This window comes from Trachypithecus francoisi, unplaced genomic scaffold (genome assembly GCF_009764315.1).
Source record: "Trachypithecus francoisi isolate TF-2019V2 unplaced genomic scaffold, Tfra_2.0 Contig01579, whole genome shotgun sequence".
Lineage (NCBI taxonomy): Eukaryota > Metazoa > Chordata > Mammalia > Primates > Cercopithecidae > Trachypithecus > Trachypithecus francoisi.
In genome coordinates, this window is record NW_022681442.1 from 27662491 (window position 1) to 27679121 (window position 16631).

General features: G+C 43.3%; 1 protein-coding gene across 12 annotated transcripts in view; it reads left to right on the plus strand.

Annotated features, from left to right (window-relative positions):
- STN1 (STN1 subunit of CST complex) overlaps nt 1–16631 on the plus strand; it is a 49357-nt gene that overhangs the window by 18706 nt on the left and 14020 nt on the right. For 9 of the 12 annotated variants that reach the window (XR_004430709.1, XR_004430708.1, XM_033183766.1 and 6 more), the window contains exons 6-9: nt 452–575; nt 1747–1918; nt 7520–7642; nt 10979–11051. Coding sequence is in view for 10 of the 12 variants with exons in the window: in XM_033183766.1 (XP_033039657.1) it covers nt 452–575; nt 1747–1918; nt 7520–7642; nt 10979–11051 (492 nt within the window). In the remaining 2 variants the exon portion in view is untranslated. Of the gene's footprint in view, nt 1–451; nt 576–1746; nt 1919–7519; nt 7643–10978; nt 11052–12410; nt 12768–16631 lie in introns of those variants that run through there. The other 3 variants (XM_033183755.1, XM_033183800.1, XM_033183790.1) reach the window with 3 other exon arrangements.

Below are 16631 nucleotides of genomic sequence, written 5' to 3' on the forward strand. Positions count from 1 at the left end.
AGTGCTGGGATTACAGCCGTGCGCCGCTGTGCCTGGCCAGAAATTTCTTGAACACCATTAAGTCCATTAACTTGAAATGAAAACAGCTAATCAGAAATATGACAGTTCCCCATCATCTTCCCTTTGCACTGTGCTAGCTGGTTTTCAGTTGGAAATCTCAAAGACAACCCCTGCTGTCCACCAGAGGAGGAGACGAATCAATACATTGATGTGCTTTCCTGGTTCTTTGGCCCTGGCCAAGCCCATGACACTTAGGGCATCGCATTCCCTCATGCAGGATGACTGGGAGCCATTTAGTGCATCTAGACTGTGATCCCTGGGCACTCACAGGGAGGAAGGCCCACCCAGCACCTCATTTACTATTGTCCTAGCAGCAGTTTGGGCTTGGGAAAGAACTGAGCTCAATGTAATTTGCAATTTCTGTGGCATCTTTTTTCTGGTCACTTGTTAGATAAAGTGGACGACCCAGTGTGGAACATTCAAATTGCAAGGATGCTTGAGCTGCCCGCTATCTACAGGAAAGTTTATGACCAGCCTTTTCGCAGCTCAGCCCTAGAGAAAGAAGAGGCACTAAGGTAAGTGGTGCCTTATCACTGCTGAGCATGTGACCACGGCAGGAAAGCGAAGCAGCGGGAGCCCAGATGCTGGGGTCAGCCTGGGTTCAAATCCCGAATCATCCACCTACACACTGTGGAGCTCTGAGCAAGCCCTCCAACCCGCTCTGTGCTTCAATTTCCTCTACTGTAACGTGAAGAGAATAATAGCACAGATGTCCTAGGGTGGTTGTGAGGAAATTATGTGTGTAATTGGAGTCACTGAAGGAGGAGTGGAGGCAGGAGCAGAGAAAAACACTTTGAAGAAATAATAATGCCTGACATTTTTCCAAATTTGATAAAAACTTTAAACTCACAGATCTAGGAAGCTTAATGAACTCCAAGGCAAGAAACCTGAAGAAAATTGTAGCAAGTCACCTCATAATCAAAATATGATACCATAGCATGTCATAATCAAAAACCTGTTCTAAAAAAACCTACACCAGTCATTCTCAACCAGGGATGATTTTACTTTTTTATATGGGAGGAAAACAACCCAGGAGGAATGAGAGTGTATGGATATTTGCTAATGCATGCATAAAAGAACTCTGAGAGGAGACACAGAGAACCGGTAACAGCAGCTCCCTGGGGGGTGGGGACTGAAGGATAGAACAGGAAGGGGATAGAAAGGAGACTTCACTGCTTATCCTTTAATGTTTTTTAACATGAATATATTATCTATTCAAAAAAGTGTGTTAAAAGTACAACTATAGACTCATATAAAAAGTGAAAATTCTCCATTTTCCTGTCTCCACTTTCCTGCCTCAGCACCATTCCCCAAAGATTACCGATGTTCATAAGCCAATGTGTGTCTTTTTAAATTAGTTTCTTCTGTGCTTACACAAGCGTGAATATTCACCCATAGATTTTGTGAGTTTCCATTTGTTTTTTTATAAAAATAGGACCATACCTTACATGCTGTTTTGCAGTTTGACTTTTTTTCTCCTAATCTGCCATGAATATCTTAGTTCCTGTAGTTCTGCCTCATCATTTTAAACAACCACATAATGTTCACTGTATGAATTACTCTTTGTATGAAAAACAAACCCCAATATAGTGTTGCATTTTCTAGCTAACTTTCTGTTTTTTATGCACCAAAAAGGAACAAAGGTGATGGTTTTCTACAAAGCTCTTTAATACTTTCCCTCTACAGCAATCCAGGCGCCCTGGACCTCCCCAGTCTCACGAGTTTGCTGAGTGAAAAAGCCAAAGAATTCCTCATGGAGAACAGAGTGCAGAGCTTTTACCAGCAGGAGCTGGAAATGGTGGAGTCTTTGCTGTGCCTTGCCAATCAGCCTGTGATTCACAGTGCCTGCTCTGACCAAGTGAGTGCAGCATGCCCGCGTGAGAATTCTGGTTCCCTGCCCTAGATCTGCAACTGCAGGTGTGGGTGAAAGTGACTGTGGCATGAAGATTCACAGAGTTGACCCAGGGAACAGAGGGGATGGTTCTGTCACACATTGTTTCTATTCTGGAAAGGTCATTGACCACTAAGAACTTGAAATGAGGCATAAGGCTGGACCTGCCCCTACCCCTTCCTTATTTTATTTTATTTTATTTTTCGGAGACACAATCTCACTCTGTCGCCCAGGCTGGTGATTCTCCTGCCTCGCAAGTAGCTGGGACCACAGGCATGTGCCATCATGCCTGGCTAACTGAGATAACTTTTTCTAAGAGGAATAAAAAATTAAAAAATAGAAAATTCTTAAGTGTTCTTTGAAATTTTACTCATAAATGACACAATACAACTCGGTCTTTATTTAAACTCCTAAAACACAATGGGTTAGTCTTGTTCTGAAAAAGACAGAGCAAGTCATTGAAAACCGTGGTTCAAGTTCAAGAATCATTTTGCTGATCAATAAATCATCTTGGATGGATAATTACCTCCTCTTATCTACTTCCCTGTCACTTGGCTTCTGCTGAGATTAAACACCCATCTCAATGAATACTAACAACCTAGTACTATGGACCTTAGACTATTATTTTTTTTTTTTTTTTTTTTTTGAGACGGAGTCTCACTCTGTCGCCCAAGCTGGAGTGCAGTGGCCAGATCTCAGCTCACTGCAAGCTCCGCCTCCCGGGTTCACGCCATTCTCCTGCCTCAGACTCCCGAGTAGCTAGGACTACAGGCGCCCGCCACCTCGCCCGGCTAGTTTTTTGTATTTTTTAGTAGAGACGGGGTTTCACCGTGTTAGCCAGGATGGTCTCGATCTCCTGACCTTGTGATCCGCCCAGCTCGGCCTCCCAAAGTGTTGGGATTACAGGCTTGAGCCACCGCGCCCGGCCGACTATTATTATTTTTTTCTACTCAAATATTAAGCATAATAAGATTAAGAAAGGAGGGGCTGGGTGCAGTGGCTCACGCCTGTAATCCCAGTATTTTGGGAGGTCAAGGTGGGCAGATCACTTGAAGCCAGGAGTTCGAGATCAGCGTGGCCAAAATGGTGAAATCTTGTTTCTACTAAAAATACAAAAATGAGACAGGGTCTCACTCTGGGTGACCCTGACCCCTGACTGTCACCCAGAGTGAGACCCTGTCCCAAGAAGAAAAAGAAAAATGAGAAAGTTATCTCCATGTTTTCACTCCTAGTGTTACTTGGGTAACTTGTTTGGTTGCTTGGTGTTGACGTATTGCTTGGAATTAAGAATTATTTGAGACATTGGTTTTAGGCTTTCCCTTTCATTACAGGTCTTAGGTTTGTTGTTGTTGTAACATGACTCATTTATTTATTTTCTTTATCCCACCAGGGAATGATCTCAGCTTAAATGTCCCTCCTTGCCCTCCCTGGCTGTCTAGCTGCTCTGATTGCCACGTGGCCCCTCACTCTTACACCCTGTTTTTGTATCTGACATCACTGGTCTGTCTTTGTTCGCCTGCCTGTTCCTCCATCAGAATTTAAGTTCTGTGAGAGCAGAGGCCTTGTCTGTCTTATTCTTTGCTGTCTACCCGGGGCCTAGAACAGGGCTGGCATAAAGCAGATTCTCAGTAATTATTTGCTGATTGAAGGAATGAATGATTTTTAAAAATTCAAATTGTCCCACAAAGTGTAAAGGTAAAGGTCAATTTCTTTCCCATCCTCCCTCTTACTCCCTTTCCCCTAAGACAAGCACCAGTACTAGTCTCTGGAATATCCTTCTGAGATAGTCTGTGCTTACATGTACTCTAAGTCATTGTAACCCCTTCTGTTTTACACAGATATTAGCATGGCATAGTATACTATGAGACACCTCACTTTTCATTGACGTGTGTCTTACAGATTCTTTCCTAGCCGTACATATAGGCTGGCCCCTACAGTTTTTTGTCACATGTACCATCATGTATGTGACCAATCTCTCTGTTCCTGGACTGTTTAGATGTTTTCTAATCTCTTGCCATTACCAACAAGGCTGCTGTGGACACCCTTGCTAGGTAACATAAGTTGTTCTTGATTTTGGTGGAACGGATACTGAGTCACATCCTGACCTCCTGGACATGACCACTGCTTCTCAGTTTTGTTTGTGGTCCTAATTATCTCTTCTGGGCAACAGCCTGATGTGCCCAGTGACCCATGGTTTCATACGGGGAGATGAGGGATATCGTTTCAGAAAACACCAAGGTGGAAAGGGTCACGACTGGCTGCTTTGTTCTTTGCCAAGTTTGTCTTTGCCAAGGTTGCTTCAAACAGTTGCAGTGCTCCAGCTGTCGGCTGACAGCAAGATTGACCTTCTTCCCAGTTAATCATTTAGAGGCAGCTCAAAGCCAAATTGACCTCCTAGGACTGCGGATGGTTCTATCAGCATGTTTGGAAAGAAATTTTAAAGCTTAGCGAAGACCATATTTTTCACGTGAAGCCAGCTCTTCCGTGATAGCTATAATTAAGTAAAGAGAGAGACTTAAGGACTCTTTGAGGACTAAAAGACTCCTCCATTCAAAATGATCGTGGAGAACCTTTGGCATATCTTTTTGAAAATGCTTACAGCAGAAACTTGTGTCTGCCTAGTGCTATATGTTTAAAAAGAATTGAATATGGTACTGTATTTGTTTTGTCTTTGGAAACTCTTTTTTCTATCAATTATGAATTAGTCCCCCACATTGCTCTGGTTGGGGGAGGTCAGTGTGATTAAATTGAGTTCTGTTTAATAGATTCCTAGGAGACTAAAGGTGCTTTACAATGAGAGTGAAACCCTAGATCCTTTGGCACTTTCTGTTGTCATACAGATGAAAGCTTAACAAAAACAAATCATTGTGATGGTGTTATAGTTTAGAGGCAGAGAGAGAGCAGGCTTGAATGTTTCCTCCTTTTTTTCATAGTGGTCCTTCTTAGCAAATCCAGAAACATGATAAGCAGGGCCTGCAAAACCATTGTTTCTTTGACAGCTGGATGACTGCTGAGTTTGTTTGGGAATGAAGACTATATATATTTCAGGGATCCACCCAGTTCCTGACCTGAGATGAGGAGAGGCTTGGTAAGGCTCAGTACGTTTAGCTAGTCACTGTTTTTTTTGTTTTTTGTCTGTGAGCAATTTCGGTTTCCTAAATCTGATGAATCTGTCATTGCTCTTTTTGAAAAAGACAAGAAAGACACAGATCCCAGCCCAGGAAAAGCTGCTGGCTGGAAGAGACGATTAGTGGCTTTACCCTTGAGACTATGGTCTTTATAACTAGGCCAGGGAAATATGTCCCAAGGTCAGCTGAGGCAAATGTTTTTGGAAAGGAAGCTTCAAGTATTGTTTATATTTACAGAGAGACATTTCTGTTGAGTCCTCCTTGCTCACAGCTGAAACTGTGTTTTTAATCTCCCAGGCCCAGCATTCACTCTTCCTGCTACTTGATCTTACTGAAATCTGGGAGGGGGAACTAGACTTTTTATATGGTTTTGGGATAACCAAAAGTCATTTTTAAAGACAAGAATAATCATGTAACAATCATCTCTAGTTAGTTTCCAATTTATTTCTATCTTGCTAAGAGATGTAATAAACCGAACCCTTAGGATCCTTACGTTAAATTGACTAAAGAATATAGATCTCCTTAGAATTATAAAGATTAAGTAGTTTTGAAGGTTTGCAAAGGAGTCTGTATCGCGCTGATGGTGCATCCCCTAAGAGCACCCAGGTATGAAATTAAAAGCAGTTTTGCCCTAAGCCTCTGTGAATAAAATGATGTGTGGCTGAGGATTGCTAGGTGAGGTGTTTATTCTAAACACACCCAGAGAGCTTTTCTGCCTGTGGGAGTTGTCAAATATTTCTCAGCCTTATTCTCCCTTCAGAATGGAAGCTGTCCTAACCTGGAATGTTTGTCAGTTTTGGGGCCCTAATGATGAGGTTCTCCAGTTTGTTCTTTTAAGGAAAAACTTACACTGTTAATTCAATTAGAGTGTTAGGGTGTTATCGTTAGCCCAGGAGAGTACATTTGTGAAACATCACCAGGATCTATTAGAGTAACAAAAAGCCTGTTTGGGAGGCCTCTTCTAGAAAGAGAAGGTTTGTCTGGGATGGACCTGTGAACACTTGGGACTCTATGGAGGCTCTTCCCTCTCCCCTTGAGGAAATGTCATTAGCAAATCTCAGCCAGGCTTTTTCAGCACCTCTGGGTACTGCCCCACATAGCCTTTGTAAGTATCTTTCAATAGCGGTAGGACTTGGCCTTCAAATGCTTTACTGGGAGCTTTGCCACATTTGTTTAGAACTCTGATCTTTTCAATATCTTAACAACTTTCTGTCACATTGAAAGTGGATCTGTAGGCTGGGCGCGGTGGCTCACACCTGTAATCCCAGCACTTTGGGAGTCCAAGCTGGGTGGATCATGAAGTCAGGAGATCGAGAACATCCTGGCTAACATGGTGAAAGCCCGTCTCTACTAAAAATACAAAAAACTAGCCGGGCCTAGTGGCGGGCGCCTGTAGTCCCAGCTACTCGGGAGACTGAGGCAGGAGAATGGCGTGAACCCGGGAGGCGGAGCTTGCAGTGAGCTGAGATCTGGCCACTGCACTCCAGCCTGGGTGACAGAGCGAGACTCCATCTCAAAAAAAAAAAAAAGAATCTGTACTTTGAAGGGCAATTGTTGTTCGCCATTTTCTTTGTTTTAGGAAGGAGCGGAAAATCCCGAATGATACACACTCTCTAATGTGTATTTGTTTCCATTCGTCTCACATTTACTTTATCAGTCACCTAACATGTGCGAGGTAGTAGGTGGCCAAGATGAAACAAAGTCCCTGACTCAAGAAGCACCCGATCTGGTCAAGCATGGGGGGACTAGCTGATAGCCTAGCTTCCCCAGGGATAAGAAGCAGGATGACCTGGATGACCCTCTCCAGGCAAACTTGTCTCTAGAGAAGGGAAGAAACACTGAAAGTGAGGGGGAGAGCTGACAGCAGCAGAGTTCCCTTCCAGGTGGGGACTGTGCTTCACCAGCACTGCTGTCTACTTTCAGCCTTGTGGACTCCCCTTGGTGGACCTCTGCACAGCCTCTATTCTCCTCCATTTAAAATAATGAGGCTATTTAATACTTCATGCTGGAGTCCCCAAATTATTCCAACTTACATAAAAATCTTTGAAGTCCCTAGGAAGAGATTGTTACAGCCTCAATTTTAATGGAAAAGGGGGCTAATATATACATACAGTGTTTTGGTTTTGTATACAAAATAAGTCAAAGATTGTCCAACAGTGAGGGTAACTTTTTTTATTCTGCACTACAGAGTGAGTTCATTAAAAAAAAAAAAATCAAAACTAAGGTATGGAACAGTTATGAAAGGTGACCTAGCAGGGCACACTTCTCAGTCCTCCTTAAATGCCATCCTGCTACAGTGGTACATACCAGGATCTTTTTGACTCAGCAATTAAAAGGCCTGTTGGACAAATTCATGAACCAGTTGCTCTAGGGAGTTGCTCTCAGGTGCTGTAAGGTGAGACTTATTTCTTTTCTTTTTTTCTTTTTCCTCTCTACACAGGTGAATTTTAAGAAGGACACGACTTCCAAGGCAATTCATAGTATATTTAAGAATGCTATACAACTGCTGCAGGAAAAAGGACTTGTTTTCCAGAAGGATGATGGTTTTGATAACCTATACTATGTAAGACATTTACAACTTAACTTTTTTCCTTCGTAGCTTCAATTACAAATATATTTATTACTTATGAATAACCACTTAATTATTATTAAAAATCATTGAGGAGGTACATAAAATCAGAAGTCAAAGTTGGCCCTTATCCTTCCCAAGGTATCTCTTTTAATAATAGTTGACCTATGAACCACACAAGTTTGAACTGTGTGGGTCCACTTATATGCCAACTTTTTCAGCCAAATGGAGACGGAAAGTACAGTATTTGCAGATGTGAAACCCACATATGAGGAGGGCTAACTTTTCGTACATGCAGGTTTCACAGAGCCAACTTCAGGACTTGAGTGTGTGTGGATTTTGGTATACCTGAGGGTCCTGGGACTGATCCACCGAGTATACCAAGAGATAACTGTATATCCTTCTAGACATTTATCTGTACATTTACAAATGCATACATATAAATATATGCTCCTGTGGCTTTTTAATTGTTTCAGATCCCTGGCTTATGCAAGAGCCTTTTTGTTTTATAAAAAATGCCATCATCTTCTAAATCAACATTTCTCAATCTGAACATTATTCGGGCTAGGTGATTGAGTGTCGTGGGAGCTGTCCTGTGCATTGCAGGATATTTAGCAGTATCCCTGACCTTCACCTACTGGAGACCAGTAGCAGTACCTCAATTGTGACAACCAAAAATGTCCCTGGACATTGCCAAATGTCTCCTGGGATCAGTGAGACTTGCTACTCTAAATAATGCTCTACACCTTTTTTGGTACCAAAATAACACGTCACAGGCACCTTTCCACATTAGTAGTTATAAATCTACCTCATTATTTTTAACATCCTCAGGGTATTCCATACTGTGGGTACCTGTCGTGTATTTTTTAGCCATTCCTTTTTGATGGATACTTAGGGTATTTCTAAGTTTTGCTGTCACAAATAGTGTTGCAGTGGCTATTTTTGCACAACTATGTTTGTGAACTCATGTCAGTATTTCTGTAAGATTGACTCTTAAAAGAAGAGTTGCTGGAGCAGAGGGCATGGCCATTTAAGCTTTTGGTTGACACAGTGTGATGGACCTACCTGAAGGCTGTACCAGTTGACTCCCAGCAGGAGTATGGGTGCTTGTTTGGGTCACTCTTTCCAAGTTAAAAGTTCGCCTTTTTCTGCATACCTTTAATATTGGAGGAGCTAAGCTGGAAATGGGCCTTCTCAGAACCACTGACATCAGTGGTGTGGACTTAGTTACATGCAGCTCTCCCAGAGACTGATCAAATTCCAGAAGTCTCACTATTTACAGGCAAGATTCCTGACGGGGAGCTTTTCTTTTTTTTTTTTTTTTTTTTTGAGACGGAGTCTCGCTCTGTCACCCAGGCTGGAGTGCTGTGGCCAGATCTCAGCTCACTGCAAGCTCCGCCTCCCGGGTTCACGCCATTCTCCTGCCTCAGCCTCCCGAGTAGCTGGGACTACAGGCGCCCACCACCTCGCCCGGCTAATTTTTTTTTTTGTATTTTTAGTAGGCGCCCACCACCTCGCCCGGCTAATTTTTTTTTTTGTATTTTTAGTAGAGACAGGATTTCACCGTGTTAGCCAGGATGGTCTCGATCTCCTGACCTCGTGATCCGCCCGCCTTGGCCTCCCAAAGTGCTGGGATTACAGGCTTGAGCCACCGCGCCCGGCCGGGAGCTTTTCTTAATATGACATTTCCTGATGTTGATTTACCCTAGTCACTCCCCACTTTAGAGGAATTTTAGAAATTAACAATACCATTTAAATAACTTTTGAAACAGGTATCCTGGTCTACATAAGGGCAAGTGCCTCCCACACCATCCCAGGATGGGAGTCCTGGCATGGGAAGGCCGGGTGGGAGTTAGTTGCTTCCTGGAAGCTGGAGAAGCTCATGGGGGCAGCTCACCTCGAGCCCCGCTCTGGGACACACATTTCCTCCCAGCCCTTCAGAGAGCAGCTCTTCCTGAGGAGCAGCAGTCCAGGGCAAGGCGTGGCGGGGCTGGGCACTTCCTCCTGTGAATCATTGTGATCAAGCACAAATAGATCTCTTTTCGCCATCTGTGACTTCACCCCTCCACTGCTTTGTAGTCACCTTTCTCCTGAAGCCCTGCCTTAGGGAAATGGTTAAAATAAGTCAACACTTCTGTTTGCCTAGTGCTTTCCTGCATTCAGCAGCTCTCACACATGACCTTGTTTAATCTTCGTCATAACCTCATGAGCTGAGAGAAGGCGGGTGTTCTCAGGATGCCCCCTCCAGTAAGGCAGGTCAGACAGGCATTCTTGGGCTGTCTTTAAGGAGGAAACTTACAGCTATTTGTTTGCATGTCTATTTTCTTTCTTCCTTTCTTCCTCTCCCTTTTTCTCTTTCTTTCTTTTCTTTCTCTTTCTCTCTTTTTTTGTTACTAGATTCACTGTGGAACATGAAAGTGAAACCCGTTGCATGCTGCTTCCCTCTTATCTGAGCTGATTGGAAAAGACTAAGTTGGCCAGGCGCAGTGGCTCACGCCTGTAATCCCAGCACTTTGGGAGGCTAAGTCCGGTAGATCACTTGAGGTCAGGCTTCGAGACCAGGCTGGTCAACATGGTGAAACCCTCATCTCTACTAAAAATACAAAAATTAGCTAGACGTGGTGGTGCACGCTTGTAATCCCAGCTACTCAGGAGGCTGAGGCAGGAGAATCACTTGAACCCAGGAGGCGGAGGTTGCAGTGAGCCAAGATCAGGCCACTGCACTCTAGCCTGGGCGATAAGAGTGAGATTCCATCTCAAAAAAAAAAAAAAAAATGCAAAAAGAAAAAAGTTATGTCTGCCTTTGAGAGCAGAATGTGTTTCGGTGGATAGGCCAGCTTTACTCGCATGCTAGCTTGCCCTTGCAGGGTTTTTTGTTTTTGTTTTTTGTTTTTTTCTCTTATTTTTCCTTGTGGTTGGGAGAAGCAAGAAAACTGATATAACACAAGACAGGTGTCACGGCTCAGAAGAAGAGGTCATGGGGTGAAGATCGGAGGCCTTGATCACTGTGCCTTGCTCAAAACTATAACAACAAATAAGAGAAATGTGTTATGAGTGTTGAAGAAGAAAGTTAGTTGCTCCTTAAAAGTATGCAATTCCAGCTTTTTTTTGTTTTAACCTCATTGCCCCAGTGAACCAACTCCCAAGGACGTGTCCTCTGGGCAGAACTGGTTTGACACTAGGCCAAGTATCAAACACCACATTAATGGTGTAGGGATGATTGTTATGAAATCTTTAGAAGCTATCCTGAATACTAATTTGGGAGTCTGAATGACACAACTGCTGTGTTACCTAAGAACACTCTCTCTCTCAACTATTTTTCCTATTTAGGTAACCAGAGAAGACAAAGACCTGCACAGAAAGATCCACCAGATCATTCAGCAGGACTGCCAGAAACCAAATCGTAAGTGGCATATAATGTACAAGTGACACCCTGGTGCCCTGGAAGGGGATACTGTCTCCCGGGGAGCACTGGATGGAGAGTCAGGAGACCTGGGACTTTTCCCGGTAATGACTTGGAAAGGCGATAGTCAAAGTACCTGCCCTCCCTGAGCTTCCATCTCCTCTCTAAAGGAGTGTTAGGCTAGCACGATTGTTGTGACCTTGGCTATACGTAAGATTCAGCCTTGGAGCTCTCTAAACATTCAGAGCCCAGATTCTACCCTGGGGATTCTGTTTCTATAGAGGATGAGCTGGGAGCTAGACAGGGAATTCTGATACAGTGAGGTAAAGTCACCACACTAGGACGTTTTGATGTCATTCTGCTTCTCATGTTCTCTCTGATTTGTGCTATTTCCTATTTCATGCTTGCCCCTTTTCTTTGAACACAAACCTGACATTTCCCTCTATTCTAACATCAAAGTCTTTCAGTGTTGGAAGGAATGGTTCTAGACATGACAGTTTATGGACGGTGTAATTCAGTCCTCTTGGAAACTGATAATTTGCAAAAGAAATGGTTTAGAACATGGTTTTAGTAGAGTTAGTTCAGCCCCTAGTGGTTAGACTCTGAAACTGTAGCTAGTCTGACAAGGAACAATACCATTTCCACACTAGTTAGAAAGAGAAGAAAGCATTAGTACCATCTTTAAATGCTATGTAAACTGACCGGTCTTAAAGATGACTTTTCAAAGTCTAGCTTTTGCAAACACATACTATAATAAGAAGTGTTTAAAAGGTTTGTTAATGACCCCAAGTCCCTGATCTGCCAGTGAACTCCACCTCCAGTCCTTTGGCCCATACATCCCTGAGGCCTGGCCCTGCACCAGGTTGAGTCAGTGGGTGAAGCTGGGCCAGTTTTCCAGCCCCAGTATTTATGGTAGACAGCTCTAGTTAACCTTTAAGAAGCCATGAGGTCGGATCCCAGAGTGGTGTGACAGCAGCTCTTAAACTCAAAGCAATATATTATTTCAATGCAAGTGAATGGACTTTGTTCACTTCATTCAGAACAGTAAGAACAAATATCCTTCAGTTGAAGGAAAAGTCCATCTGTCTGCAATTGAAGGAGCTTTTGAGAGCAGTGCAATGTGGGATTCCTCAGCCAAGAAGGGATGAGAAGTTGCTCCCAAGATAACATCAATGCAGTCACCCTAGTCATGGGCCTCCTGGCCAGATTCTTATTTTCATCTGCATTAGGAATAGAATGGATTGAACCCTAGGGCTCCTAGGGCTAGTAAAGCACATGAAAAGAATTCACATTTCATTTGGACTTGGCTCTCTGAAGTGTCCTGAAAGTGGCAGGTTTAACATCTACATCTACCCACAGCTCATCAAGTGGACAGGCCCTGCCACTCAGTCTGTGAATGGGAGCCTCTAAAAGCCACTAGCCAATCACCTGGCCCTCTACACTCCCAGGAGCCAAATTCTGAAGCCTGAATTACTGACAATGCTGATAAAAGATGTTATAAGAACTGTGTTGGAACCTGCTGTGACCACCCTGCTTCATAATGTCATAACATAGCAATTCAGAATAGTAATGTATGTGCCTCATAAAAAGCCAAGCAGTGCAAAAATACACACCAAAAAGTCAGACTCCCTCCCAGCACTGAGCCCCAGCTTCTGTGTTCCCCTCTCCAAAGGCAGTGGTTGTTATTGGTTACTTGCATATCCTGTTGAATATGTGTTCTCTATCAAGGATAAACTATACAGATATGTACTTACTATCAAGGATAAACTATACAGATATGTACTTACAAACATATCTGTATTATTTATCCTTGATAGAAAACACAAGAGAAGTTTAGCCAATGATATACATTGTCCCACACCTTGTATTTTAGATCTAACATTGCCTTCTAGAGGTCATTTGCCAACAGTACACATAAAAGTACCTACATCTTTTCATTAGCTGGACAGTATGCTGTTATACGTGTAGGTAAATATCCAGCCCTCGATCTAACCATTCCTACTGTGCCTTTAGTTCCTTTCTAATCTTTCATACAGAATATAGCCTGGAGTTTTTCCTTGTCAGGATGATTGGTAGAAGGACTCGAAGTCATTTATGAGTGTCTCACAAAGGCTAACCCTTCAATAATGAAAGGACTGTGAACATCAAGCCTGTCTTAAGTCCCTGAAGGATTGATATTTGTTTTCTGAAGATGGGCAGTGTGGCGGCATTGTGAGGAGCTGTGCTCTGGAGCCACCTTGCCTAGGTTTGAATCCCGGCTCTGCCACTTGGTAGCTGTGTAACATCGGGCAAGTGTCTCGGATTCTTTAAATGCAAAGTGAGGATAATAATAGTACCTACACGATGGGTTTTTATTTTTATTTATTTATTTTTTTTTTTTTTTTTTTTTTTTATTTTTTATTTTTTTTAAGACGGAGTCTCGCTCTGTCGCCCAGGCTGGAGTGCAGTGGCGCAATCTCGGCTCACTGCAAGCTCCGCCTCCCGGGTTCCCGCCATTCTCCCGCCTCAGCCTCCGAGTAGCTGGGACTACAGGCGCCCGCCACCGCGCCCGGCTAGTTTTTTGTATTTTTAGTAGAGACGGGGTTTCACCGTGTTAGCCAGGAGGGTCTCGATCTCCTGACCTCGTGATCCACCCGCCTCGGCCTCCCAAAGTGCTGGGATTACAGGCTTGAGCCACCGCGCCCGGCCCTACGATGGGTTTTTATAAGAAGTCAATGGATGGGCATTTAGAAAGTTAGAAGAGTACTCAGTGCATAATTGTGATCCAAAAAGTGTTAAATAAAAATGAAGTTCTTTTCTAATGGCACAAGTGGTAGCCTCTAATTCTCTAGCCTGGAGGCCTGAAGGCTCACCTTCTACTTGGTTTATTGATCTGGAAGGAAGCAGTTTCAGAGATAATCTGTATGTGGATTTTACTCAATTATTGTTGGAGTAAAGTTGACAAAATCTGGATTTTGGATTTCAGTATGGGTACAACAATGGCAAATTATCCAAAAAGAAAGAGCTCTATGTTGGACATGTCTTTTTATCTCTTTTTACCTGAAAATGTTCCAATTTATCAAAAAAAATTAAAAGACTGCTACAATAAACACTGATATACCCTTCACCTAGACTGACTAAAAGCTTCAGTTTGTATTTGCTGAGCATGGGGTCCTTCTCCTGTTTGATCACCAAATCATTTCACACCTAAGAAAATGAACATTTGGTGAGTTCCAAAACGTCAGCCTTTCACTAAATGTTCCTTTATACCATTAGCTTTCCAAAAATCTCCTGTGTATTTAGCTCAGGTTCATTTTTTACTAACCCAGAGCTGGAGAGAACTGCTACTTTTGGTAGAAACTGAGTACCATATAACACTCCTCATACTGGAGGATTTTTTTTTAACTTACGACAAACTTTTAAAAAAGAATTAAAGAAGTTTAACCTTTTGTAGTTACAGTAGTAGGTTATATCTGAGATGTATCCTTATGTCACTTGGGTCTCTAGAACATCAGCATTTGTGGTTTCTGGTGGAGGTATGATGGGGTATAGTATGAATCAGGCTGCATGCGAAAGTTCTTGGGAAAATATAAGGCGCAGTTATCACCGCTCATAGAGATCCATCATAAGATAACTATGTCTGCCAGGCAAACACTTTTCAGAAAAGTCTGCTTCGGCTTGTGGGTTTGCTCCAGAAGAGTCGAATTATGTAATTGTACTAACCACTGGGGAGCTCCTTGCTGGCCTTTCCTACTTTTACTGTTTTCTAATAATTTCTCACTTAGAGAAGAATCTAAGGCCAGGCACAATGGCTCACTCCCATAATCCCAATGCTTGGGAGGATTGCTTAGGCCAGGAGTTTGAGACCAGCCTGGGCAACATAGGAAGACCCTGTCTCTACAAAAAATAAAAATTAAAAATAGAGAGGAGTCTAAGTTCACGTTACCCATGTGACTGGAGATCACTTTTGAACAGCCTCACCAGATAACCCTCAGCAGAACAGCCTTTCTCAATAAATAGTTGAAGGCCTCTGAGACAGTCAGCATCACTGCTTCGGGCCCCACAGATGCCTGTAAGTCATCTTGAGCCCTGGGTCCAAGCATCCAGGCCTTGCAGAAACTACAGGCTGAGCAGCACTAAATTCCTTGTGCTCCTCCCTACCGTGTGCAGGTCTGTGTGGTTGGAGCCCCTCACCCCCCATCATCAAACCTACCCTCGCTTGCTGGTCAGCTCTTCCTCCTTGAGAGGCTTTTCTTCTTGGGAAGGGCTGAGTTCCTTCTCTAGAGCAGGAACTAAGTTACATTCATCTTCTTGGGTTATGGGTATGATGAACCAAATCATAGTAGTTCCCCCTGGTCTCTCATCCACACAGCCACCCTGAGAAGGAGGTGGTTTTGTTCCCAGGAATGACTTTGTCCCAGTTGTAGAGCCAGGGCTTGAATTCAGGTATGGTGGACTCCAGTGGCAGCTCTCGGTCTGCTAGGCTCTACTTGCTCCTCCTTGCTCAGCACTGCACACATAGTAGGTGTTCAGGAAGTCTATGGAGTGAATGTTGAAGAAACAGCCTGGAAGTGTGGACGCCAGCAATCCCAATCGGGAGGAGTAATGGGTGGACACAGCCACTAGAGGTCAGAATTTAGCAAATCTTTGTTAGCCCAGGAGCAGTCTCTGAACCTTAGGGTTGGAAAGGGCCTTGGAAGTGGTTTTCACCACAGCTGAGAACACTGAGGCCTAGGGATGACTTGCCCAAAGCTACAGAAGTGCACCAAACCTTGAACTATGCTTTGCCTTACACTGCAACACCTCTTCGAGCAGCTTCCTGAAGCCTAAAGCATTTTTCATCTGAAAACAACTTTCAGTGACTGTGTGGAGCACCTTTTGTGTGCCAGGTACTGGGTATACGGCAGAGAGAGACCATGCCTGGCCCTACCATGGAGTTTTAAACTGTGACAACTGGAGAGGGTTTGCTTTTGGTAAAGAAGTTTGACTTTGACTCAAAGTTAGAAATACATTTTACATCATGACCCAATAAATTATATAATTCTAATGCATAAGATATATGGAGTAAAGTTTCATGAATTAATATGTATCCAAATTACAATGCAAGATATTCTGTAATGTTCTATTTCTGCTCTCTTAGTTTGGTAAGAAAAAGAATGCTGATCGCAACCTACAAAAATTGGTTTCCTGATCCCCTAATAGGCACAACCCTCAGTTTGACTACTGCCGACCTAAAAGGAAGGAGCTGAGGCAAAATTAATACAAGTAGAGAGTTAATTTGGGCCAAGTTTCAGGATTGCAGCCGGGGAGCACAGATTCAGGTTTTCTGAATATACACTCTGATTAGCAGCAGTGATAAGTGGAATTTTTTTTTTTTTTTTTGAGATGGAATCTCACTCTGTCACCCAGGTTGGAGTACAGTGGTGCAATCTCAGCTCACTGCAACCTCCGCCTCCTGGGTTCAAGTGATTCTCCTGCCTCAGTCTCCTGACTAGCTAGGATTACAGGTGCATGCCACCACACCTGGCTAATTTTTGTATTTTTAGTAAAGACGAGGTTTCACCACGTTGGCCAGGCTGGTCTCGAACTCCCAACCTCAGG